At 39.3% G+C, this 27,537-nt stretch overlaps 1 protein-coding gene across 1 annotated transcript; it reads right to left on the bottom strand.

The window, feature by feature from the left end:
- Positions 1-3,780: 3,780 nt before the first annotated feature.
- LOC144667986 (peptide YY-like) lies at positions 3,781-25,711 on the bottom strand. The gene is made up of 4 exons (XM_078529670.1): positions 25,444-25,711; positions 21,816-22,003; positions 12,044-12,121; positions 3,781-4,101 (listed from the first exon to the last, which is right to left on the bottom strand). Exons 2-4 carry the CDS (start codon positions 22,001-22,003, stop codon positions 4,077-4,079), a joined length of 291 nt encoding a protein of 96 aa, XP_078385796.1. The 5' UTR covers positions 25,444-25,711; the 3' UTR covers positions 3,781-4,076.
- Positions 25,712-27,537: the final 1,826 nt, after the last annotated feature.

Genomic DNA, 27,537 nt, shown 5'->3' with positions numbered 1-27,537 from the left:
AAGCTTTGGAAAAAGTAATCACATTGTTTGGCTTCTTCTGACTAGGAGTAATGTTTCACCCATTCTTTTGAATGGTTTATTTAAAAATGAAAATTGCCCCTTTTACACTTCACCTTGTAACTTCCATTTGTTTACCTAATTAACATTTCAAACCTGCTTCTCTTCTATACATCAAAGCCTCTAGACCAACTGGCTTTAATCTAGTTAATCCAATCCAATTAAGACACAGATACACACACATAGGGCAGGATTTTCTGCCTGTTGGGCGGGCGGGCCTGACCCAATCTCCGGCGGGCGGGGAGCCGATCCCCGCCGGAGAAGCGGGACCAGTCGCCATTCTACGTGGGTGGGTCAATTAAGGCCCACCTAGCGTGAAGCGCTATGCACTCCCTGCGCGGAGTGCCAAAAGTGAGAGTGCTGCCTCAGGGAGATCGCTTACACTTTTAAAAAGATTAAAAATAGAGAAAAAATAATCCCTAACATGTCCCCCTCATGTTCATAAATTACAGTAAAATTTTATTAAACTTTTAAGTACGCTGTATGAAACCTCATCCCGCCGGTGGATGAGGTTTCATGTTTTTTCTATTTGCCGCCAGGGCTCCTGGCCTGCCCGTTTAATTGTTTAAATGATCATGTCAATGGCCTCAATTGGCCATTGACAGGTCGGCGGGCACGCAGCTGATTTTGCTGTGCCCCCGCCTTCCTGAAAATGTAAATGGGACAGGATGACATCGGGGTTTCCTTCCGACGTCATCCCGTGTCATTTTACGCGTCGGCAAGTGGGCCCTGCCCCCAAATCGCCGACAGCAAAATTCTGCCCATAGACACAGACACCACTAGAACTCTATTTTAAGCTAAATTCCAATAATATTATAGACATTATTATATCTTCTTGATACATACCATTAATACAAGTGTAGTTTTCATGAGCGAATGTAGTAGTTGGGATTCAATATGGTTATGTTACTGGACCAACAACCTACAGGTCTTTAGTTCATAACAGGCAATAAATAAAACATTGCCAGCAATACCCACATTCTAAGAATTTATTTTTAAATTGGAACAGATATTTTCCAGATGAACATCAAACTCAGTAAAGGTATAGAAAAAAAGTTGGGGAGATTGTAATCAACTTTCTAGATCATTAAAGTTCTTAAGAATGGTTCTCCAATTTGGTGTTCGGAGCAAGGAGTAGGCTTACAATCTGTGATTTTCAAGTGATTGGATGGAAAATCAAGGACTCCTAATCAGCACTCCCTATGAACACCACTTCTTGCTGATAGATGCTGATTAAAATCAGTCCTTTTATGTTCGTAATATTACATTGAGCTTCCAATTACATTGATTGGTTCATGCTAATCACATAATATGACCAATCAGATCTCAACAAAAATCTCTGCTTATCACCTGATATCATGATCCAATCAGATTCTCATAACACATGAGAACCATTTAAAAATAATTCTATTTTTATCGTTAGGGTTTTCCCTGTTTTATAATTACTTATAAAAGTAATTTATAAGTAAGTATTGCCAGGTGCTGAGTCACAACTCTTCTGCTGTACTCGTCCTGAATATAGCTACGCTCTCCGATCCAAGTGTATTTGGCCTCTGTAAGCCTAATTTTAACTCTGCCCACCTAGCAGAAATAGAACAGGCTTGTAGTTAACATGACAATTTGTCACTTAATGCTGTGCTTCTGCTGGTTTTATGCCACCGCCATTTTAATTGTGGCTTATGTCAAACTCAACCAAAGACTGTTTACTCCACCATCTCCCAGCCCAATAAACTGTTCCCTATTTACAGCTCTGCTCCTTAGTCTCATGCCCTGAAATCTCATAAGCAATTCTGCAGAATATCTACTCACATATGTTTTATGATACATACGGCTCATCTACCCATCCCTTTGCAGCTTCCTTACTGAATTTTTACCATTATTATAAAATTTCCATTTTTGCCATCATCATGTCTGGTGAAGATTTCTGTCTGGCTCTGTAACGTGATCTGTATTTTACATGATAATGGGCCAGGACTATAGTAGTGTCAGCTGATAGAAAAAGAGGATCTACTGAGGTGTACAGGATTTGTATCCCCTCACAACATTCATTGCATGTGTTACATTATATAGTGTTGTATGCTATGCTTTTGGGCATTATAGGCTAACTGGCCTTTCTTGTGGCCTACCTCAAGGGTATTTTTTTTTATATTCGTTCTTGGGATCTGCCATCACTGGCAAGGCCCACATTTATTGTCCATCCCTAATTGCCCACATGCATATCTCCAAAAATTGCCCACATGCATATATCCAAAAAATGGAAACTCTTCTGCTTAATGCTCTTTTTCACAATAGTCTAGCATTCCTGCATACATTAGGGCTGCAAATGCAGCTTCAAAAATTCAAACATTTCCTAAATGGAAATGGAGAGTGATGGATTCTAGGAACAGGGTGGGCATGTGTGATAGGAGTTACTGCCCATTTGGAGGGTCCACACCCTGCAGACGCAGACTTGTTGGGTCCAACATGCTGTTTCATGTTGCACTTTGTCATTCTACAGATTTGGTTTAAAATCTAATTTTAAGTGAGCAATATATTGTAAAGCTGAACTTTAAAAGCTTAATGGGGAAATCTAGCTTTAAAACAGATCCTGAATACCTCATGGGAATACTGATAACCAGGTTTTTAATTAAGGTAAAATAACTCTCAGGACCTGAAAAAAAACACATTAGACTACTTTCAATAACTATAACTATATGAAGTGATTTAATCAGGCATAAGTTAGAAAGGATTTTCTTTATTCCTCTATTATGGGGTAGCTCTTAATAATTTATTGACAGGGTTTAGCTGATTTAAGCATCAAAGTATTTTAAATTTTAATATTTAAGGACTCATTATGTTTTGTCTCATTAGCAGTTTTAAGTATTTTCATTTGTAGCATCAGGTGCCTGAAAGGATTAATGAATGCACAGTTGTTACAAAGTTTGTGTGGTGTTGGCCCTGTCGTTTCAAGCAACCCGAAAATATTTCCTACTGAAAACAAAAAATTCAAGATAGCACCTCTACCCTCTGGAAAACATCAGCATGTATTATTTAAAAACCAGCTGACTCTCTCCTTCTGCTGAAGCGTATGTTGAAATATTCACAAGTTAAGCCAGCTCAGTATTTTTAATACTGTTCTTTCAACAAATAATATTAATGTTTGGATGAATATTTTGAGGAGAGCATGTCGATATCTAACAAATGCCAAATGGTTCAACATGGTTTGTATCCAAATCCACCACGTGTGAGAAAATGCAATGTTGTGTTGTCAACCTTGGCTCTGTTGGTGGCACTCGTGCTTCAAGGTCAGAAGATTTAGGTTAACTTTCCAATGCAGTACTGGGAGAGTGCTGCACTGTAGAAGGCGCTGTCTTTTTGATGAGCTGTTAAACCGAGGCCCTATATGCCTTTTCAGGTGGACATAAAAGATCATGGCACTATTTGAATAAGAGCAGAGTTCTCAAAGGGTGTCCTCAATCTGCATCACTGAGACAGATTATCTGGTAATTATCTCATCGTTCTTTGTGGGGCCTTGCTGTGTGCAAATTGGCTGGTATTTCCTACATTGCAATAGTGACTACCTTTCAAAAGTATTTCATTGGCTGTGGAGCACAGTAAGAAGTCCTGAGATCATGAAGGGTGCTGTACAAATGCAAGATCTTTCTATAATGAGTGGTTAGTGCACTAAGAATGCTCAGGAAGTAAAAAGGTAACTTCACAGAAGTGCAGACTTCCTTTTGCAAATTTGATTCATCCATTAAACTTTAATTGCACATAAACATTTTTACAATACAAACAGAAGATTTTTCTCAGAGAGACCACACATTTTGATTTTGATTGCCATATATTAACAATAAATTATGTACAATTGTCTGCCACAAAAAAGCTTCAATGGTTTCTCAATGCATGAAAAAGGTTTGCATGCAGTGATCCTTTTGGTTTGGTGTAGTCTTCACATAATTCTTTAGAGGTCCGATCCTTCTGCACCATAATTAAAACGCAAAGACACAAAAGGTAGACAAGGTACAAAGAGGAGGGAATCACCACATCAAGGAATCATCGTACCTGTGGAAAGTAATAATGAAGCTGATAAAAAAATAAGTCAAATACATGCATTAGATTTCATTGTACATTAGATACAGGTTAATATCCATTCAAATACCTGATCAAGAAAGAAACCAACCTGGTTTGTCACTAATATGCACTGTGTGATTTTCGAGACATTACAGGGTAATTTTTTAGTCTATGTATTAAATTGTTCTTGTTCACTCTTGATAATTTTACTCCTGCAAATTCGAAATTACTGCTAATATCAATTATGATGACAATTACTGGAAAACAGCAATAGCCTAACATGAAATATTATTAGTATGTGTACAACAGACATGTTTTCATATTTAAATTACCATTTCGTTTGAGTTCACAAATCAGTAACTTGCTAAGAGCATTGAAGTTTAAAAACCATCAGTACTTGTCTTAAATATTGTGTGTTTGAAATGGATGTCACTTTAAAATATTTCAATGATGATGTATTTCAGCTTAATGAGGTAAATATTAAAGACCATATTAAGCTTCAATTATTCCACGTTACATGCTCTGTTCTTTATAACATCTCATGACTCATTCAACTGGTGTTAATTCATTCCCTGGACCTCAAGGAACTCATTATAATCACCCAACCATTATTCTTTGATTTATTTGTCATTTCCCAGACTCATTTTACCCACAGTGTACTCCTTCACTGGGGTTCTCAATAAAACAAAATACAATTTTCTTCTCAACGTGCTCCTAGAAGTTGACCTTCTGCTTCCCCAATCATTATGACAAAATACAGCAGTACACAGTATTTCAGATAAAAGCAAGATACTGCGAATGTTGGAAATCTGAAACAAAACAGAAAATGCTGGAAAAACTCAGCAGTCTGTATTTCAGATTTCAGACAGTATTTCAGAGTTCTGTTATCCTATCAAAGTAGGATATCACCAGAGTTTAGAAATAAAGTGGAAAACGAAAAAAAAAATGAACCAGTAAAGAGAAAATAATAAATGAGAATAGAGACTGAATTCTGTAAAGCTGAATAATGAAGAGCTGAGAAAGAGTTTGAACGCAATGTTTCAAAACCAGCAAACCTTATTAACCATGTTAATTTTATATACAAATAAATGGCTATGAAGTTGGATATAAAATTATACACGTTAAACTTAGCATGGAATTAGATTTCAAGCTTCTTTCGGTTTAGTCAAGGTATTCATCTTCAAAAGTGTGTCTGGGTCAAACAAATTGTTAAACAAATGCAGATGCATGCAGCTGGGTGAATCCTAATTGAGTTCCAATTGAATTAGCTGGTTTGTTTTTCAGATCTCAGACTAAATGATCTTCTCATGCTGTGTGAATGTCCTGAAGCTGTAATAATCAGTAATGGGCACTGTTGTCATTCGATGTTTAAACTGATCTGAATGTGAATTTGGAAACAGTGGCCAAGGTTTAATGTGGGTGATAGAGGTCTCACCCACCGGTCAGAGAACTGGTGAGAATCCCAAGTCGCTTTTCTCCAGAGACCCGACACTATTTAATTCCAATTAGGCACTTACCTGGGCAACATTAGTCCTCCTGTCTGATCAAGCCTCCCAAGGATGGAAATCCCACTCCCTGAGAGCTACCGGTCAGAGGCCTGCAGTTCTCCATTAGCAACACCGTCAACAGGAACGGTAGCCACTGCAGGTACTACAGTGTAGCCTACATTGAGGATCGCCAGTTAGAGATGAGTGCAAATAGGATGGGGGTCACTGGGAGGTGGTCGCCAACAAGGGTGGGGAGGTGGTTGGAAGTAAAGTCGGGGAGGGGCTTCTTGCGGTCCTCCCACCTTCCTGATGTTGGGTCCTTCAGTCGGGCACAGCATGCCCATGAATAAGTGAAACCCCCCAAGCACCCCCCCACCACCAATCCCCCTGGGTCGTCCACTGGTTTGCTGGGTGGCCTCCCAGAATGGCAAGTCCCTCACCCAGCAGCAGGATGAGGCCCTTAAGTAGCCACTTATGCACCTTGATTAGTCTCCAGATGGGGAGCCTGCCCGCCAGTTTTCCTGCCCTGGACCTGAACAGAGGGAGGCGGGAAAATGGTGGGAATCGCCACCCTGTACCTTCCCGTCCAATCACATGGCCCCCCCCCCCGCCCCCCCCCCACCTCCCCCCCACCCCCACCCCACTCCACCTTCAAACTCATTAGGGTGGGGGCATTATATTCTGCTCACCCAGACTGATGAGATTGGCAAATTCAAAACAGGCAGTATCTCAATTCTACTAACAGGTACTAGAAAATATGCTACAGAAATGACCAGAGGCCTTGCATATTCAGGCCAGTAAATAAACTATGTAAAATAATATAATCTGCAGCCTTTAATGTCATTACTCCAAAATAGGGTTCATTTAAGTCTACAATGTCCTGGTTTACCTGAAATCGGCTATTATGAGCTTTGTTGAATTGAAGAGAAAGAGAGCTGCACACTGTCTTGTGAGTAATAATAATGCGTGCATCTTTTCACCTCCAGCAACTGAAATCTCTTCTGTTCCTTCTTTCAGACCTTTTGCAATAGCTCCTCCCTAACTATGTCACAGGTATATTTTTGAAAAGCCAGTCTTGTTAAACATTAATTTGGCGAATTTTGCTGGCACCTTGTTTTCCAGAATGTTGAGCTTTATTATAGTAGAGAAAAAAAAAGTTCATTTTAATCTGAATTGCCCAGCAGAAACTGGATGGGTGGACAGTTAAAAATGATAATGTTACTTACCTCCTTGAAATTCAACCCTTTCCTGCTTTATGTGGTATAAACCCGAGATGTGGGCAGAAGCCTTGTGCATTTTTTGCCATTTGGGCTCCTGTTAAGTCATTAGGATCCTGATAGCATTTTAACCTGGCTGTGAGTGGGAAAGTCCCAGCATTTTTCCCACCCGGTCCGAAAAAGCTCAGCAACTGCTGGGAAGGATGATGAAGCCCTCCAGCTAAGTCAAAACATTACCTTTGTGGGACCAAGAGGAGCAGAAGTGCTCCTGTGGACCCACAAGAAAACACTCCACAACCCTTCCCTGAGACTGCTCCCCCTCTCCTTCCCTATCCTGAAACTTCCAAATCCGTCTCCCTGTCACTTACCTAGAAGATACCAGGAGACCCAGGGCACACAATTTTCTCCTACCAGCAACCACGCTGTGCCCTCTTCCTGCCCAGAATGGGTGGGAGATCGGCTAGTGAGGCCTGGCTGTTAAAATTACAATTGCCTCCTGCTATCTCTGGCAAGCAGAGAATTAAGTTGCCCCCTCCAAGTTAAAATCCACCTCAGGGCTTATTCCACATATGCATTTAACATCAGCTATTAAGACAAGGATAACAAAGAACTTTTTGAAACATTTTGTGCTGGCCAGAAGTACTTTCATATGTTATCTGGCCAGCACAAAATGTTTCAAAAAGTTCTTTGTCAGTAGAGGAAGCCATCAAGCTTTTCTTTATAATCACACGTTGTGGTGCTTTAAAGTGCAACTACTGAATTTATATTCTGTTTTTTCAAATTGTTATCAAATCCCTCCATGCTCTAAAGATCCCCCCCCCTATATCTGTGATCTCCCTATCTAAGCCTTTAAGTTCCTGAGATCTCTGTAATCCACCAATCCTGTCCTCTTAAGCATTCCTGACTTAATTCGCCACCATTGATGGCTGTGCATTCAGCTGCCAATGCCTCCATCCCTAAATTTTCCAGCTCTTTACCTCTCTCTTTTCCTTTAAGACATTCCTTAAAACCTAGCTCTTTGACCAAGCTTTGGTCATCTGGCCTAATATCTCCTCCTTATGTGGCTTAGTGTCAAATTTTGTTTGGTAATGCTTGTAAAAGGCCTTGGGATGTTTTTATCATGTTAAAGGCACTATATGAGTGCAAAGTTTAGTCCCATCGTACCAATCATGTTGCTAAATCACATATTGTGAACACAAACTCTGCTTCTGGGAATTTTCTCCACAAAGCTGACATAAACCAGCAGGAAAGAAAATAAAGGTCAGTAATGTTCAAAGATTCTTATACATTCGCATTACACTCAGGACAGTATAGTGAGTTGATATAAATGTTAGGAATAAATAAAGATTTCTGCATCATTTTTGGAATAGAACTATTTTTCATTTTAATTTAGCTTTAATATTATAACTTTCATGTATTTGTGCAGTGATTATGATGATAATATGGTCTAAACGTAACTAACCATGTTTTCAATGATGCTGGATAGGTTCCATATGTTCTGCTGTTGGCAACAATTTTTAAAATTGTTCTACGTTGTCTAATACAGTAGAGATGTTCATACAACCATCAAAATAATAAAGGCATATCAATGTTAGTGTGTGAACGCATGACACCGTCAAATGCCAGGTGCACCACACAACGCATGTTGGCAGGTCAACCATATTGAGAAATCTCACAATAAGGGATTACAAATGGCTGTAATGGTCTGTATGTGCAGCTTTTTTTATACATGATTCATTCTCAGAAAGGCAGGTCTCTGGAAAAGAATTGCACTCAAATGTTTAATTTTATTCTATTGCTTTTTTATTTGTTTTTATTCCATTTAGAATCCATGGTTCCAGTACATAAAAACCTTTTTTAAATCATTCTGACAGTGAAGAGTTCCTGATCTAAGGCTGGTCTTTAGACACAAAGCCAATCTTTGAACCATACAATGTTGCTTAGGTCTCTGGATGATAATGCTAAGCACACTAAATCAAATCATTTCCTGCCAAACTTTACCTATTTTAGAAATGCTCCTATGTGCAAAGCAAGTATTGGTTCTGTCTTTATTGTTGGTTAAAGAAAATTGTACGAAGTTTAGCAAATTGGTAGTTTTATCTCCTTTTAGCATAAATTGTGACCTGAACATAATCCCGATTCCAGTACATTTCAAATTCAGCTGGATTTCCCTCAACTCCAGAGATCAGAAAAACTTTTAAGTTTATTTAATGAACCACTTTCTATTCCTTTCTATTGGGATTAAGAACATAAGAACATAAGAAATAGAAGTAGGATTAGACTATTTAGCCCTTTAAACCTCCTCTGTCATTCAACAAGATTGTGGCTGATCTGGTCGTGATCTCTACTCCATGTTCCTCCCCTAACACTTGACTCCCTTGTAAATCAAAAATCTAACTCAGCCTTGAATATATTCAATGACCCAGCCTCCTCTGCTCTCTGGGGTAGAGAATTCCAAAGATTAACAACCCTCAGAGAAGAAATGCCTCATCTCCATCTTAACGGGAGGCCCCTTATTTAGAAACTGTGCCCCTTAGTTCTAGATTCCCTCAAGCGGAAACATCCTCTTAGCATCCACCCTGTCAAGCTCCCTCAGAATCATATATGTTTCATTAAGATCACCTCTCATTCTTCTAAACTCCAATGACTATAGGCCAACCTGCTCATCCTTTCCTCATAAGACACCCCTTCACCCCAGGAATCAATCTAGTAAACCTTCTGCGGAATGCCTCCAATGGAGACCAAGAGTGTACACAGTCCTCTAGATGTGGACTTACTAGCCCTGTACAGTTGTGGCAAGACTTCCCTACTTATATACTCCATCCCTCTTGCATCCCTCTTCCATTTGCCTTGCTAATTATTTCTTGCATGCTAACCTTTTGTGATTCATCCGATCCTTTGTACTGCAGCTCTATCAATTCAATTCAAATAATATTCCGCTTTCCTGTTCTTTCTAACAAAGTGGACAACCTCACATTTTCCCACATTATACTTCTATTTTTAGCACATTCACATACCTACCTACATCCCTTTGCAGACCCTCCTCACAACTTACTTTCCTATCTATTGTCAGAAAATTGGCCCTTTGTCCAAATTATTAGTAATTAAGGCACTGATTCCTGTGGCACCCCACTTTTTTTTTATTCATTTCATGGGATGTGGGCATCACTGCCTAGGTCAGCATTTATTGCCCATCTCTAATTGCCCTTGTTCAGAGGGCAGTTAAGAGTCAACCACATTGCTGTAGGTTTGGAGTCACATGTAGACCTGATCGGGTAAGGACAGCAGAGTTTCTTCCCTAAAGGGAACCTGGTGGGCTTTTAATTGAATTCAAATTTCACCATCTGCTGTGGTGGGATTTGAACCCAGGTCCCCAGAGGATTACCCTGGGCCTCTGGACCACTAGTCCAGTGACAATACCACTATGCCACCACCTAATTGCAGATGGCAACCTGAAAATGACCTATTATGACTCTCTGTTTCCTGTTAGTTAGCCAATCCTCTATCCAAGCTAATATATTACTCCCAACACCATGGCCAGGATTTTCAGCTTGGCGTGCGGGCGCGCACCCAACACGGCCGAGTGTGAAGTAGCGCGCGATGACATCAGGCGAGCGTCCCAATGTCATCACGCACTCGCGTGATATTTCGGTTGGTGGGCGCATGTGAGAGTCGGCTGCACGCACGCTGACAATTAAGAGGCCTATTAAGGCCCTTTATCATCTAATTAAGTAGAACTTTTCACGCCCTTTGCATTTTTTGCAAAACCTCATCCACGGGCAGGATGAGGTTTCCAAAAATGAATAAAAAAAAAATAAAATTTTTTAAAACTTTTTTCACATGTCCCTCTTCATGTGACTGAGTCACATTTAGAGACATGTTTATATTATTTCTGAAATCTTCATTTCTCATTTTAAAAATCTTCAGCTCCCTGAGGCAGCTCTGTGCCTCTAGGGAACTTTTACTGAGCGCATCCCCACGCATGCGCAAACTTCAGCACTCGCACTCCTCCCGCCCCCACTCCGGCAGCGCTGAGGCTCAGGGCCCGATCGTGGGTGGTGGACCATTTCGCGGCTGCTCCCAGGCCCGCCTGCTGCACCCGCCCAATGAGGGGAAAATCCTGCCCCATGAGCTCTTAACTTGTGTATTAACTTTATCTATTGGTTCCTTTTATCCACCTTGCTTGTTACATCTTCAGCAAATTCTAATATATTTGTCAAACACAATTTTCCTTTCATAAAATCATTTTGACTCTGCTTGATGTTATTATGATTTTCTAAATATCCTGCTACTACTACTTCACTTTTAATGGATTCTAACATTTTCCCAGCCACAAATGTCAGGTTAAGTGGCCTATAGTTTCCTGCCTTCTATCTCCCTCCCTTCTTTAATAAGGGTGTTGCATTTGTGGTTTTTCAATCTGCTGGGAGCTTTCCAGAATGTAGAGAATTTTGGAAGATTACCACTAATGCATCCACTATCTCTGAAGCCACTTCTTTTATGACCTAGGAAGCAGGCCATCAGGTCCAGCCTTTAGCCCCATTAGTTTCCGGAGTACATTTTCGTTAGCAATAGTGATTTTTCTAAGTTCCTCCTTCCCTTTTGGACCTTGATTTTCTAGTATTACTGGGATGCTTTTAATGTCTTTCACCGCCAAGATACGTACAAACGCTTGTTCAAAGTCTGCCATTTTCTTGTTTCCCATTATTAATCCCCAGTCTCATCCTTTAAGGGATCAATATTTACTTTAGCAACTCTCTTCCTTTTCATATATTTCTATGAGCTTTTACTGTCTCTTTTTATATTTCTTGCTAGTTTGCCCTCATATTCTAATGTCTCCTCCTTTAATTGTTTTAGACATAATTTACTGGTTTCTGAAATACTTACAATCTTCTAGCCTGCCACTAAACTTTGCAGCATTGTATGCCTTTTTTTTTTCCATTTGATATTGCTGCTTCAAGCATTACATATAATGATGTTTTACCTTACTAAAACTGTCATTTTCTTTAATTTGGGTTACTTTCTATGAGGAAAGATTTACTCTGTTTTAAACAAAAATCAAAGTACTGTTGACTAAGTTAGAAACAAAAGGTAGTGAATCATCTTTGCAGTTTTATGATAATTACTGAGTAGGTTGAAAAGTGTCTGTGTGCGAATGTGAGTCGCTATCATTTCCCTGTAGGACACTGAGCTCTAAGCATGAGAAACACTTCTCCAGACTATATTTACCTTGACCTCCCAATGTGATCCCTGCTTGCATCAAAGGGGGACTCTGACAACGCTTCTGGACTACCTCTCTTCCCATATCTATTGGAGAGAAAAATAAACAAGCAAGTTCAATTTTAACATTTTAATTTCCTTTGCATGTTAAAACAACATAATTTCAAAATACCTTCCACACACTAACTTTTCCGGCTACTATAATTAGAATAAAATAGGAAGTCACAGATTTCCAGCGATTTGCATGCACATACCTTAATCACTATGAACATTAATAAGTGGGAAAAGTATCACTGCATTTGGTTTACTTTAAATGTCTAAGCATATCTTTGGAAGAATATCAATTCTGAATATATGGCAGAAGATATATAATGAGGAACAAAGAGTAAATACTGATCCAATTCCATGAATAAGAGATTCAAAATGTCACCTGCAAGTGAGTTGTAAACTGTTTTGTCAGCAGTGTGATAAAATGGATATTCCACTTTCCACACATATTCTATTCACAATACAGGAACAAAATTGAGGCACCTAGTATATTTGGAAGTAACTATTAAGTATGTTGTCGCTGTGTTTGCGGGAGTACAGGGTATTGTTGAAAGTAAATTACTTTCTTATTTAGAAGATTATATAATGACACTTTTCTCATGAGTTTGAAGGTGATAAAAAAAAAACGTGGTGACAGATAATTGAGTGTTTTACATCGAATTTACAGCACAGGATCAGGGCATTTGGCCCAACTGGTCAATGCAGGTGTTTTTATGCCCCAAGCAAGCCTCCTCCCACCCTATTTCATCTCATCCTTTCAGCTTATCCTTCTATTCCTTTCTCCCTCGTGTACTTCGAGTTCCCCTTAAATGCACCAATGCAAATTGACTCAATTGTTTCTTGTGGTTCACTAGTTCCACATTCTGCTCTCTCTCTCTCTCAATAAAGATTTTCCTCCTAATAAAGTCTTTATAGAGTATGATATTGCCTGAAGGTTTGAAGTTTATGAACATCTTGGCAGGCAAGCAGTCAGAATAAATACTGCCTGGTAAAAGGTTAGATAAATATTCTGAATTTACCTTTGAGAGATATTGGGAAAAATCATTTCTTTAGGAGCTGTAATAGATTGGACATGGTCTGGGTAAGGAATAGGTTTAATTGGATTGGTCTCATTCCATGCTTTTTTATTTCATTCCTCCTTGGATTTTCTAATGAGCAGGAAAATCAGGAGAGCTAGAATGAAATGTATGCTGATGTGGAAAGATGATTGAGAGGATGATGAAAAGGATTAGATGTGCTAGTGTGGAAGGTACGAGATCACTAGGAAGTCTACAAATTAAATGACACCAAGAGGCTGAGGAAGATCTCAGGAATACAGAGGTGATTGTGGAGGATCACGGTGAGAGAAGAAGAAAAGCTTAAAACCAGAAGAAATGCTGTGAATAAAGCTTCATACTACCATCCAAAATGAGGAGATAAATCAGAACTCAATCTACTCCTGGTTAGAGATGAGATGTCATGAATCACTATGGGCTATTTGCTATAATGGACTTTGTTAAAAATAGTTTTAGATTCAGGGTTTCTTTCAGTATGAACTGTTAGACCATTTTCTTTGTTGCCAATTCTCCCCTTGTCTCCTGAAGTTTATACTGGGAAATAGTTCCACAGGCACTGCTGGCCCTCTCAGTGCCTTTCCTAATTGATGTCCTTTCTGGATGAGTCTGAACAAAGATAGTTGGCAGACAATTTATCAAGTGTGTCACCATAACCAAGCCCAATTCTGTCTGCACCCAAACTCCATAAATGTGCCATTGACACAATGTCACGAGGGTACTGTTATTATACAATCAAATTGTCTTGGATTCATTGCTATTGAGGTTTATTTACATTTCAATTTCTGTCTCCTAAACTCTGGAATTCCTTCCCTAAATCTCTGCATCTTTTTCACCTGTGTAAAACTGACCTCTTTGTTCAACCTTTGTTAACTGTCCTAATAGCTCATGTGGGTTGGTATCATATTTTGCTTAATAATGCTCCTGTGAAACACCTTGGGCACCTTACTGCTATGATGATGCTATATAAATCTATGCTGTTGCTGTTGTTTATAAAATCCACAACCATTTTATCCACAACCTGCTGTATGTCAGCAACAGATCTGCTACTCTCATGTTCCTTTTGGGCTGTAACTTAAAACCTGATGATCTTAATCCTGAACTTTAATTTTTTAAAGAAAATCATGCTTTGCTTTCTGATAATTCTAAGTTGTGCATGATCAAGAATGAACATCAAGCTGCCTGTTAGTAAAAAAGGACAGCTGATCATTTATGACATACTACTTGTCATTAGTAGTGACAGCGACGTCAGCTTCAGTTAAATGTTTGGTTCTGCAGCACCTCTTCTATTCGTCCCATTGCATTTACTAATCAGCTGACATTTCTTCCTGACGACTTTCCCTCATTAGAGTTGGCCTTACATCCTGTTATAGAGTAGACCATGTACAGTGTAAATGGTGCAAGAAAAACTCTCCTACGTTCAGAAAAACATTGAATTGATGCATATTCGGCCCAGTTTTACTCAAAAATCACTTTGCGCTAATACAAATGGAGGGAGATGGTGGCGTAGTGATAATGTCACTGGACCAATAACCCAGAAGCCCAGGCAAATGCTTGTGGAACGTGGGTTCAAAAGGTAGCAGGTGGAATTTAAATTCAATTCATAAAACTAGTCTCAGTAATGGTGACCATGAAACTATCATCAATTGTTGTAAAAACCCATCTGATTCTCTAATGTCCTTTAGGGAAGGAAATCTGCCACCTTTACCTGGTTTGGCCGACACGTGACTCCAGGCCAAAACTAAATGTGTTGGTTGACTATTAACTGTCCTCTGAAATGTCCCAATAAGCCACACAATTCAAGAGTAATTATGGATGAACAACAAATGCTGACCTTACCAGTAATGCCCACATCCCATAAAACAATTTTTAGAATATACGGTAGAAACTGCACCAATTTACTTCAATGGTAACTGGCGAATTACAAAGACCTGTACAACCCTGAGTTTTGGGTTAATGTGTGCACAAGCTGTACAGCTGTAATTCCTAAAAATGACAAGTTAAATACACATTTGCCACTCAGTTCTTTACCTGTGTCATTGTATACACATACATAAAACATGCTAAATGTAGGTTACCTGCCCAAGTCAGAAAGGAGCATAAGCCCTCTCAGGGTCTTGAGCACAGAATTTAGGTTGTTACTTCAGTGTAATACTAAAGCATTACTGTATTTTCCTTTTGATGAAATGTTAAACTAAGGCTCCATCTGCCTGCTCAAGTGGAAGTAAAAGATGCATGGCGCTATTCAAAGAGCAGGGAGCTTCCCCGGTGCCCTGACCAATATTCACGTCTCAACCAACGCCAAATGCATTAACTGGCCTTTCATTTGTTCGTTGATTGTGGAACTTTACTGTCTGCAGGTTGGATGCTTAATTTGCCTACCTACCAACAGTGACTGTACTTTAAAAGAGACCTACTCGCTGATCTACAAAAGAGTAAGTGTTATGGGGCAAGGCAGGAAAGTGGAGTTAAAGCCAAAATCAGGTCAGCCATGATTTTATAGAATGGCAGAGCAGGCTCAAGGGGACAAATGGCCTACTCCTGCTCCCATTTCTTATCATCTCACATAAAGCGCATTGGGACACAACAACAACTTGTATTTCCATAGCACCTTTAACACAGTAAAATGTTCTGAGGTGCTTTGCCAGCCTAAGAGAGAGTAATAGTTTTAATGGAGACTAGGGCATCAAAGGTGGAAGTGATCCACTGGCAGAGTCCACAGAGTCAACACATTCTCCACATATAAGTGAATAGGTGTTGTATGTTAGATAGGTGCAAAACGCCACATAAAATTTATTTCTTCTACTCAGATGAAATAATAAAAGTGAATTTTGTGCTTAGGACTAGATACTAATGAAGCTTGTTAACTCATTAAGCTCAATGGTCTGAAAAATTAAGATTATCTTTCTTAATTTCCTCTTAGGTTTTACTGCAGATATCTTTGGTGAATCAAATTCTGATTTTTTTCCCCCCATTTCTAGATTATCTTCCTATTTTCCTCTGACATCTTCTAGTGCTGACTCAAGCCTCCACTTTTCTCATATAACTAAGAGATCCTTAGGCCTTGCTTTTTGCAGAGGGTGAGGTGTCAGGAAAGGTACTCATGAGCCCAGTGGTGGTGGTGAACCCAGAAAGGTCAGAGGCCCAAGCCCTCATTTATTTAAAGTTTTCTGGAGACCTATCCAACACATAGCCAGGTTCACTACTTGGCCTGGTGGGCAGCAACGGGAGGCTACAACTGGAGAGCTGTGGGAATGAACCCTGGCTGTCAGTGGAAGGACAGTTTCCATGGAAATTGTGGTCAGCAATTGGAAATGGCTGGGGCAGATGGAGCATTCCTATTCTGCCTGACCCACAAGGATTTCAAAGAGGCAGAAAGTTTTGAAACTTACCTTGGCTCCCAGCTGGATGTTAATATGACGTTGTGGTGCTGGTGATATCATTGGGCCAGGACATTGGCATTTTAAGTTGGCACCAGCCTGCTTTTAATGAGAGTCTCATCAATGTTCTGAATCACCACTGTTAATATTATGACAGCTGGGAATGAGGTGGATTGGGAGCAGCATTTTCAAGATTTTAAACCCTTGCACAAACCTTTCCTGTATGTTGTGGTGGTGGTGGTGGTGGTTGAGGGGGGGGGGGGGGGGGGAAGAGAGAGAGAGAGAGAGAGAGAGAGAGAGAGAGAGAGAGAGAGAGAGGGGGGGTAGAATTGAGGCCTTTTGGAGTCTCTGCACGCATAATTCCATTTAGCCTCCAGTGATTGAGGTACTCTCTTAAGGTTGAGTTTCGTCATATGGCACCCATGACATAGTCAGGGTACTCGCAAAGTACTCGCTTAGGGTACACAAAGACTTGGACCTGAGACTTTCTGTAATGGAATTCAAGTGCTGTGCATCTACAGCTGAGAGGCAGTCAATCCAAATCCTCTTTTCTAAATACATATATAATCTAATTAACAATGTCATAGCAAGATAATGCAGAAGATTCTTTCTGCTTTCACTTTGTCTGGCGGTCACATAGATGGTACAAAGTAACAGGATGTCAGTTTCCTTCAAGGCGAACATTCAGATTGAACCATTTTGTGATAATATGTTTTCAATGAATAAGTCCCACTTTGCAGTGACTGATATTACAAGGCTGAAGAGATTTTTGTTCAGATCCTCCATTTACAGGGAGTTGTGAACTCCTGAGTCGGAATGGACTGACAAGAAAATAAAGGAGTACTGTAACATATGTGAATAATTTAGTGCAAAACGTGGTGATACATGATGAGAATAAGGGCATGTTTAAATCAGAAAGTGAATAGAGCAATGTTTAAAAGGGCTCAAACCTTTTAATATACTAAAGGCAGTAAGTAAACTTCACTGCCCTTACTTCTTCATAAAAAGTTATCTGTGTTTTGATAGACTATCTATACACTAATCACTTTGTGCAAGTGTTCAGTTTACTGCATCCTGGTAGCAATCCCACAATTAATTTCTCATGCTTTTTTGTTCTTTCATAAATTGCAAGGCACAGTGAGTTTTAAACAGTGTTTATGCCTCAAACCCTGGTTTGAATTCAGCCTAGGCTGATGAGTTCTGAGTCTCTTTCAACTCATCCGCAAAGCTGGATACCAATGGAAACAACTCATGTGAAGTGAATTTTTCATTTTCAACCCAATTCACAGGGCAGTTGTTCCCCTGAACAAAACTATTCATAATTGCAGACGAGTCAGTATTAAATTGCTAGAATGGCTAACCAGAAATGGCTGTCTAGTGGAGTGAACAGAAATGTCAAATTGACACAGTAGAGTGTTTTTTTTAGATTTAGATTAACTCGTGTTAAAGTGTGGAGCAGAGGGAGTTTTACTTTGCAACTGAGCTCCTCGGTGTTAACAGCAGAGTGTTAAAAGTGATAAAAGTATTCAATTCACAAATATTGATGCCTGTGATCTTAATCTGAAAAAAATTTACTTTGTGCAAATAAAATGCTCACAGCAATCGTTGCCGTAATGGTTCCTTCCTGGAAAAACTTAAGGAAAAATAAAACTAAATGACTTTGATTGGGGAGTTTGAACATTTCAATTGTCCTTGTATTAATAATTTCATCAGTGCATCTTGATCAGCCCTCAAGTTCAGTTCAGGGTTCGAAGCATCAGTTGAAGGTACCATCATGAGACGTAACCATATGGTGTGTGGGGGAGGGTGTGATGAGTTTTAATCATTCACTCCCAATTGCTAACAACGTTGGAATATTCTTCCAAGAATGTATGTTTGAGTTCAGGCAATAAATCTGAATGTTATGAAGCACATGGGGGAATAAAACAACGAAATGGCTCAATCAGCATTTGAAATTTTAATTGATTAATATTAACAGCCTTTGCTGTATTGGGGAATTAAATACATCGAGTTAGGGCTGTTAGATTGTTGCTATTAGGATGACTTAAGATGAGAGCCTTAGTGAACTAGGGAATGGAGGAGGGACAATTTAAGGGTTGAGACTGTTGTACAACACAGAAACTGATGAGTGAAAAGTAAGACCAGAGTTTTCTATGCATCCTTGTTGCTTTACACAGCATAGATCAACTGTCCACTGCCCCTTAAGTAAAGTGTTGCCAAAGGGCACTGTGGTTTCTGTTCACATATATTATCAATTTTTTTAAAAAGTCGGAGTGGTTTCTAAGTGCTCCCAAAATAAAGATAAATATATCCTGTACTTTCTGATGTCAGTCCAGCTGCACTGACTACTCAATGCAATTTGACATCAACAGCAAAAACAGAAAATGCTAGAAATACAGAAGTCAGTAAGCATTTGGAAAGAGAAACAGCTGGATTTGATAAAGGGCGCATACCTAAAATATCATCTTTAAGTGTTTCTCTTTAAAGATTCTGGATTGTATCTTGCGCATTTTCAAAATATTTGGCTTCTATTTTACATTTGCAGTTTTCTTTTCTTTTTTAATTTTTTTTCAGGTGAACTTATTTTCCCAGGTAATTGTGTTTTTACTCTGTTGTTTTGAACCAATACTGTTAAAAAAAAAATAGAAAGCTGCCACTGTGAAGATATGACCAGTAAACTGCTGACATGTACAAGGTTAAAGATGCAGCAAATGAACAGTCAAATTTTAGATTTAAGCAGGGATAGGAGTGTAATTAAAGCTTAAGGTCAATACTATAATTAACACTAACATTACAATCTGACACAATGGCCACAGTCATTCATACAAGGTGCAGCATAAGCCAAGTTTATTTTAGGTTAACTCTTTACAAGTATATAAGTAGGCTTAAAGGATTGGCTGAGTGTTAAAAAGCAGAACAGGGAGATGAGTCAATCAGATCACTGAAGCTTCAAATGCATTTCACCTATAAAGCAACAATGAATGTCAAGGTGTACATATTTCAGGGCTTTTACTACACTGGGCATTATGACATGAAGCTGAGTTTAAAACCCTAAAACGTTTGCTGTTCTCTTCAAACAGTGAACTGGAGATAATGTAAGGAAATCATGCACAAAATACTAATGTATATTCAAAACAAGTAATTGGAATAAGAAGGTATAATTAAAATTGTAGATGAATATTTTGAGCGAGTGTACTGGGATCCCAAAGGAGGTCTTGTGATGCAGAGGGTAGCATCCCTGCCTCCCTGCCTCTGAGCCAGAAGCTCCGGGTTAGAGTCCCACCCCAGGACTTGATGGCCAAGGAAGGTGCATTCGTAATGTGGCCAGACAGGTTGAGTATCAAGCAGCAAATCCTTCCAACACATGCCAATGGCAGGCGGTAAGAGCATGAGAGATTCCTGGTCAGCCATGTGATGGAAAGAAAGTTGGAGCCTCTACCATCACTGTCTATAGTTCCAGGTGCCAACATGCATGTAAAAGTGTATGTTGCTAAAGCAAATTGGACTTCGTGAGTGATCTGTAACACACCACTACAGCTGGGTTCTTACAACATCAATAACCATTTTCAGCACAACAGGATAGTTTACAGCACATGTTATTAAGTGAAATAAAGTTAAGAAGCATCTTCAGAATATGCTTGGAAGGCTATTTGAAATACACATGTGCCCTTGAATGCTGATTTACAAGCTAATTAGGTGCCTGGGAATCTTGTTCCTCTGTGCTTTGTAATGATGATGCTGACCAATGAGTGTAGCTGCCTTGCTTCCTACATTACTACTGTGATTATACTTCAAATGTACTTCAACAAATATAAAGCACCTCGGGACATCGTGAAGCACCTGCTCCATCCCCTCTTAAGCAGTATAAAATTCATCACGTTTCTACCTCTCTTCTGTCTGTTTCTCTCTCCGCAGATGCTTCCAGACCTGCTGAGTTTTTCCAGCATTTTGTATTTCAGATTTCCAACATCTGCAGTATTTTGCTTATATATATGGAAGTTCTTTATTTTCCTATACATGTATAGGGTGATCTGTACCTACACTGTAAATGTAAAACAGGAATGTTTCATTTAGTCTCAATAGATTTAATTGTTTCAATTTGGTGCTGGCGTAAAGTCAACATTACAGGCATTTAGAAATTAAATTGCACTTTAATATTTTTATCTGAAATTAATTAGCTCATATTCCCATAATCTTATAAGAAAAACTTAAAGACGTTTTTGCAAGTTTGAACAAATCTTTCATTAGTGGTGAATTCATGAATGTTATTAGTCATGTGTCAATCATTTTGTTAATACAATTATTATTAGGGAACAATTTGACAGCATATAGATAATAGCCAAATGTGAAGTGATGACTTGATCTAAATGCATCAATTACTTGACTGAGTACTTTCAGCCAAACATTTCTATTTAAAGACTTCTCTGTTCCATAAATTAATTACTTTGCAATGCCTTCAAATCAAATACTACATGTAATTCCCAGAACAATGCTGGTCCTGAATTTAAGGGCTCCCAAATAAGAGAAATCAGTTTTGCAGGTCAGTGAAGGGTGTAGTAGTTCAAAGACAATTTGTAAAGGTTGCTCACATATAGCTGCACCGTGTGAAACAGAAGCTCTAAACTTGTTTTGACTTCTTTTCACTGACTCACGCTCCACAGGCACCAGTCACTGCGAATGCCTCAGCCAACTGCTCAAATCCCAAGTGTGAGCCTGAACGGTACGTGTTGGCAGGCTATTTGAATCAGGGAGGCTTCACAGCTGAGCTTCATTCTGTTCTCACCCAACGTCCAGCCAGACACATTCCAGCAGGAGTCAACAGATAGTCGTCATGAGTAGGAAGCCCACTTAATAACTAATTCCACTTAGACCATGAATTAAACCTGAAACTTGCCTGAACAATATGACACAATGCTGCACTCAATTTCACAGGTTGGTCTTGTCAGCCATCAGCAAAAATGCACCATGTGAAGCTACCCCCTCCCCAACGGATTTGCTGCATATTTATCATCTTAAAGATGGAAAGGTGCCGACAACAACAGCACAGTGCTGCACTTGGGAATGAACTTCCCCACTAAGCAATTGGGGAGCTCTGTGCGTGTTTTTAAAAGAAAATGATATTATGCTAATTAAACAACAAAGGGAGTAAAGTAAGCAAATCAATCATATCAGATGATTGCTTAGCGCTCTTAATGATCTGCAGCAGGAACTGACTGTAGTGTGAGTTATAAATATGCAGTGTGAATTGTTGCTGGCTTGTTTGTCATCTTGCATATTCAATGATGTGTGCCTTCAGCTTACCTCTGCCGTGTGATGAGATTGATGTAATGCCTGAGAGCAGAGTAGTACTTCGCCAGTTCCTCTGGGGGTGCATCCTCTCCTGGGTTCTCAGGTTTGGGAGGATAGGCATCCACCAAAGTCCCGAGGCACACCAGCACGCAGATAGCAAGAGCAATCAAGGTTGTCCAAGGTTTCTGAACGGCCACCATCTGTCACACAGGGAAGGAAAAGCCAAAGTCAGCACAACATGTCAAGGAAAATCAGCTTGAAAATCAGCAAAAGACTGTTCATAAACGAGCTTAGTGTAACAAGGTTATCTAGAAGCTGATTTAAGTATTCACATCCATAATGTTCCATTACTTTCACCCTGGAACAATTTCAAAAGTGTTTGTGACATTTAAGTATGAGTACTGATTGGAAAACAGAGATAATTCAAATTGAGCATGCAGTTTTAAATAGAGCAATTGACATGAAGAATTTGCCCAGTTCATTAAAGCTCATTCGTCTTCACTAAATTAGATTATAGTGCAATTGAACTTTACTGCTGCACTGGCATGGAAACACAATAGACCATGAGTGGTGGGATGTGCAATCCTGTTCTCAATCTGGAGGGGAGATGCACCAAGCTAGTGGTGGTTAAGGGAAGTGGTGGGTAGGGGGTGAGGAAGAGAAGTGAGTGTTGGAGAGAGAGGTAACTGCCGGAAGAGAGGAGATCTGAACAAGGTTGATATGCAATTAGCCTCAGTTGATCAGGTCTACTAGAGATTAATCCAAGAACAGACCTAGAAATAGTCAGAACTCTGCCAATTCAAAGAGCAGTTTGAAAGAAAAGTATGCAAAAGAAATAACTGAAGGCAAAGTATATTCACTGGGTCTTGTACGGCTTCAATTACTTGAAAACATAACGTTTCATTGTAATGTAGTACTCAAGGTTGAAAATCAGTATGTGATAGATGTACTTCCAGGGGTAAACATTGGAGGCGAAAATATAACAAACTTGTGGTATACTGACAACACAGCCGCTACTTCCAAAATCGTGAGGAGGCTTACAAAATGCTATAGATAAAGAAAAATCTAGAAGGTTTCAATATGGATTGAGTATGAACATCAAAGAGACAAAAACAGTAGTAGTCAGAAAGAATACATTAGAAGAAACAAGAGTGAATATTGAAGTGGATGGTGTCACACTGGGACAAGGAGATAAGCTCTTATGACTCTTCTTCAGAGCTCTGAAGAAGAGTCATAAGGACTCGAAACGTTAACTCTTTATTTTCTCCACAGATGCTGCCAGAACTGCTGAGTTTTTCCAGCATTTTCTGTTTTTGTTTCAGACTTCCAGCATCCGCAGTATTTTGCTTTTACCTAAGGAGATAAGCTCGTCTACTTAGGACAAATGATAGCGGAAGATGGTTGACGTGATGCCGAAGTCAGAAGAAGGATAGAGACAGCCAGGAGTAATTTTGTGAAGGTGAAGCATGTGTGAACAACATGAAAACTCAAGCTTGTAACAAGGACAAAACTCATAAGATGCTACGTTCTATTCATTTTCCTGTCTGCCTCAGAAACCTGGACAATAAGTAAAGACCTGTACAAGAGAATAGAGGCCTTTGAAATCTGGATGCAAAGACGTACGTGAAAAACTCCATATACAGACCATAAGACAATTGGAGAGGTGCTAGACAATGCAAGAGCAAAAAGAACTCTAAAAAGTGACATCCAGAAAAAAAGTCAGTATTTTAGATGTTTGATCAGCACTGAAAAGCTACAGAGATCTTTTTTAGAGGGCAAAGTGGAAGGCAGCAGAAAGAGGGGTCAACCTAGGCTTAGCTGGATGACTGATGTCACAGAGAAGTTGCGGATGAGTTACAGTGGATGTGCAAGGTTGGTGCAAGACAGCCAACATGACATACCATGGCACCAGATCTCCTGGTGGGAGTAGCTACAAAGCAGAGAGAGAGATAGATGGCAGAATGAAAGTTTAAAGTGGTATGGTTAAAAGTGAGTAGAATATGATGTTTTAAGCAAATAAAGGAATTCAGAAAGTCATGAATTAGGCCAGAGAAGTAAGGCACCCGCACAAAAACATCTAAACTGAGATATAAATACAAGAGTGGCAGAGGGAAGCGAAAATCTGATGAAGTGACCATCAGTACTTATATATTAATCATGAAATTCTACGTGTGATTAATAATATTTAAAACTAACAGCTGCAAACCATATAACCTACATTCAAAACTTTGATAAACCAATCAGTCTGAATGTAAGAGGAAAGAAAAAGAAAATGTTCCATTTGCATTTAAGCATCACACAACTGAGCACTTGCCAGAGATGAGTGAACCAAAGGAGGCCTAAGACTTTAGTAACTAAAATTAGCATCCAGGAGAACAAATAATGGATGTCAATGTTTCGATGATTTTAAATAAACCCCATCAACATTATACACTTTTAGTTCTGACGCTTTAAAGATTAAGGGCTTCAATGGTAAAACCAGAGGCTTTGAACCATTTCCTCATTTTCTGCAGATCTGCAGGAACTAACATTTTGTAATTCCTTATGTTTTTATCCCTTCTTTGCTGTCAGTTAACTCAGGTTCATTCTCTAAATGAATCATTTAGACCAGTGTCATAGTTGGCGGCATTGTCACCTACAGTGTCAAAATGAAATCAGTAAAGTCGACTAGCCACATATGCATGAGTTACTATAAAAAGTTATCCACATTTCTATTATATCATATTGCTGCTATATAAAGGTATATATTAACGAATGTTTCCCTCACTTGGAACCAAGCCAACATAGAACATTAAACTGTGCAGTGGAGTTTTGGTAAATGAGCTGTGACTTCAAATATACAGGTCTATGCTGGCCTCACTCCCACTCACTTGGGGTTCAGACATAAAAATGATTGGAAAATTAATTACGTGGAAATCTAATTATGTTAACTAGGAACCAGGAACTCTACAAAAGACGTAAAATGCTGCAGCATGGACTGTTAGGAAGTCACGTCCCAACAAGTTCATACTGTTAAAGGTACTATGTCAAATAATTTACATCATTGTACTTGGAATAAAAGGGGCCCTTCAATTCAATTAAAAGGAGTCCAGTAAACTTGTACTGTGTGCATTTGAACGTAGACAATACAATGCATCCTGTGCACATCATACCACAAAGCAGAAATGCTGAGCTTTTCTCAATCCAAATCAAAAAGGTTCTGCCAAGCACTATGATTTTTTTCTGAATTTAAAACAGTTTAGTTAATTCAGCAGGGTTACTGAAAGCATTTTTTGTTGTTTTGTTTTCCCCCCTGGTGATCAATTGGATTTCTTCTCAGCTTCTCCCTCGTACATTACAGTGACAGTAATGGTCAGAATCTACTTACTACCTACCTCTTCTTGAAATGCCAGCAACAACCATTGAATAGTTAGTTAGACCTGCAAAACTAGCCATACCCCACCATTCGGATAGGGAGCTGTGCTCATCGAAGTTTCTGTCCGCCGGCTGCTGCTGTCATTGCCTAACACTTTGAGAAAAGGCTTATTATAAAAGTTACAACCTCTTTTCTGTGGGAGTTGGAGGGGGGCGAGGGCCCACATAAACTAACCTGGGAATTCGAAAAAAGCATATTTGGATGAAATGCATAATGTGTACTTACATTTTCTATTGTCTGGATGTCTGGTCGACGATCAGAGAAAATCCTAGTGTGTCTATCCTGACTCTTGCTCAGCCGTGTTCAGTTCTCTTCTGAAGCTGCTGAAGATCTCAGCTCGCTTTTTATATGCGCGGACTCTAAGACCACGAGGGCGGCGTTCCTTTGTTATTTCCCCCCCCACCCCCTTAGACTTATTTTGCATTGATGAGCTATTGAGAAATCGATATCCACTCACTTGGCTGGTCTTTCCCCCCCGCACCAGATAGCTTATCTTCCGTAGAAAAATAAACAAATCATAAAATACGTCTCCCTCCCCAATAAAAAGTAAACAGGAAGGAACAAATTGACAAGCATCAGAACTGACATTTAGGATTCAACTCTTGAGATATCCTGATCCCTTCTCCAATCATTTCAATCCATGGTGCAGTATTTGGGAAGAAGATGATGCATATGATAAACGTCTAAAATTACAAAACTATTTTAATTCCACCCTTTTAAGATGACGGTTTGTTCTAATAGCGTGATAGAAATACGTTGTCTTGGTAATTTACCAGACAAAAATGTTATATTAATAAATACCGCTCGATTTAATTTAATACATAAATCCAGATTTTAACATTAATGGAATTCAGTCAAATACTGAAAAGTCTTGAGTTACTTTAGCTGTATCTGCCGTCGAAACCATAAAAAAAGATCAGTGTGTTTTTTTTATACAAAACTTGCAGATGTAATAACATTGACTCTTAAAATCTGACAAAATAAGAGCACACATTACAGTTTTGTGGTCTTATAGCATTCGGCTCTCCTCTATTAACCTAACGAACCTTTGACTAAATTTAAATCATCTAAAATCAAGAGACTGAAGGGGATGGGGGGAAAGGCGAAAATGTGTTAAACTCAATCTAAACAGAAGTTGGGAAAATACCAAGGCTTTTGGCCAGCAAACACACACACACACACACAAAAGGCTGCGTTTTCAAATTCAACAAAAGAAAGTTTCTTTCAAAGTTTGTACCCAATCATACACAGACCCTCGACCTTCTTGTTCTGAGCGTTAGTGGGAACCAAGCTCAACATTAATACATGTTAACATTCCACTCCACAGTGACATTCCACAGTCACTTTTCATCAGATTCGCCCGGTGGTTATACCGATTTGTGTTAATTTTGGCCCCGAAATAATATAAACCCCAAATTAGATTTGTACACCAGCAATTCCTGGAGGATCCCACTAGATGACGTGACATGGAGAGATAACGGCGGCTGCCATTTCACGGAAGTTCTGGTGTAAAACGCACTTTCTACATTTCATGATTTTGCTTTGAAATAAAGTTGAAGTCGTTGCGATCCTTTGAAAGCTTATCAAGTAACACGGCAGGTAGCTGTAAGCGAGCAAACTTTTTTAAGTGTGGTTTGAGTTCCTTTGAGATATTTATAACAAATTTGTTTTGCATCAATTCTGCACTTGACAGGATAAGAATGACTGCCTCAGCAACTTTAACCCTGAGCAGATCTTTCACCATTCAGATAAGTAGCTGGAGAGTAGAAAGGAGAGAATTGAATTGCACTGGAAAAAATAGACCCAGATATGGAACAGGCAAATTTTCCTAACCCACAGGGTGTTACAAAAAAATCAATTTTGTTATTTGTAGATGGGTTAGAAAGACATTCGGATAAACTTTAATTTGCTTTGAAGATTTAACTGCAGTGGGGCCGGCAGCGCGTTACACTGGCGTTGCTGTGAATGGTTGCATCAAAAAAATGTCCTGCAACATCTTCGTGCGGCTTCACAAGCGCGAATCTCGGTAGGGTTTTCTCATTCGTAATTGCTATTTGCCCTCAAAACGTGTAGGTGTCGCAATTAACCACCTCTTACGTCGACAATCTGAGCCCAATTTATAAACCCAGCTCTTGATGCAATTGCTTTCGTTGTAAACTAAATTTTCTGCTTGTATTCGCGTTCTGGACCAAACAAGTCTTATACCTTTACAAGCCTTCTTAAAGATGGATTACGATGAGCACAAGAACGCCTTATAAGTTAATTTTGTAGAGATGGTACCTTAAGGTCCGATTTACTGAGGTGAAACCGGAAAGGCAA

The sequence above is a fragment of the Cetorhinus maximus genome, chromosome 25 (assembly GCF_964194155.1).
Source record: "Cetorhinus maximus chromosome 25, sCetMax3.hap1.1, whole genome shotgun sequence".
Taxonomy (NCBI): Eukaryota; Metazoa; Chordata; class Chondrichthyes; order Lamniformes; family Cetorhinidae; genus Cetorhinus; species Cetorhinus maximus.
This window is presented reverse-complemented; position numbering and strand designations above follow the sequence as displayed.

What these genes read in the sequence shown, in the direction of transcription:
- LOC144667986 (XM_078529670.1), bottom strand. Translation starts at nt 22,003, where the DNA reads ATGGTGGCCGTTCAGAAACCTTGGACAACCTTGATTGCTCTTGCTATC. An exon ending in AATCTCATCACACGGCAGAG is followed by an intron (nt 12,122 to 21,815) that starts GTAAGCTGAAGG and finishes TCTCTCCAATAG; the next exon opens with ATATGGGAAGAGAGGTAGTC. An exon ending in GATCACATTGGGAGGTCAAG is followed by an intron (nt 4,102 to 12,043) that starts GTAAATATAGTC and finishes TACTTTCCACAG; the next exon opens with GTACGATGATTCCTTGATGT.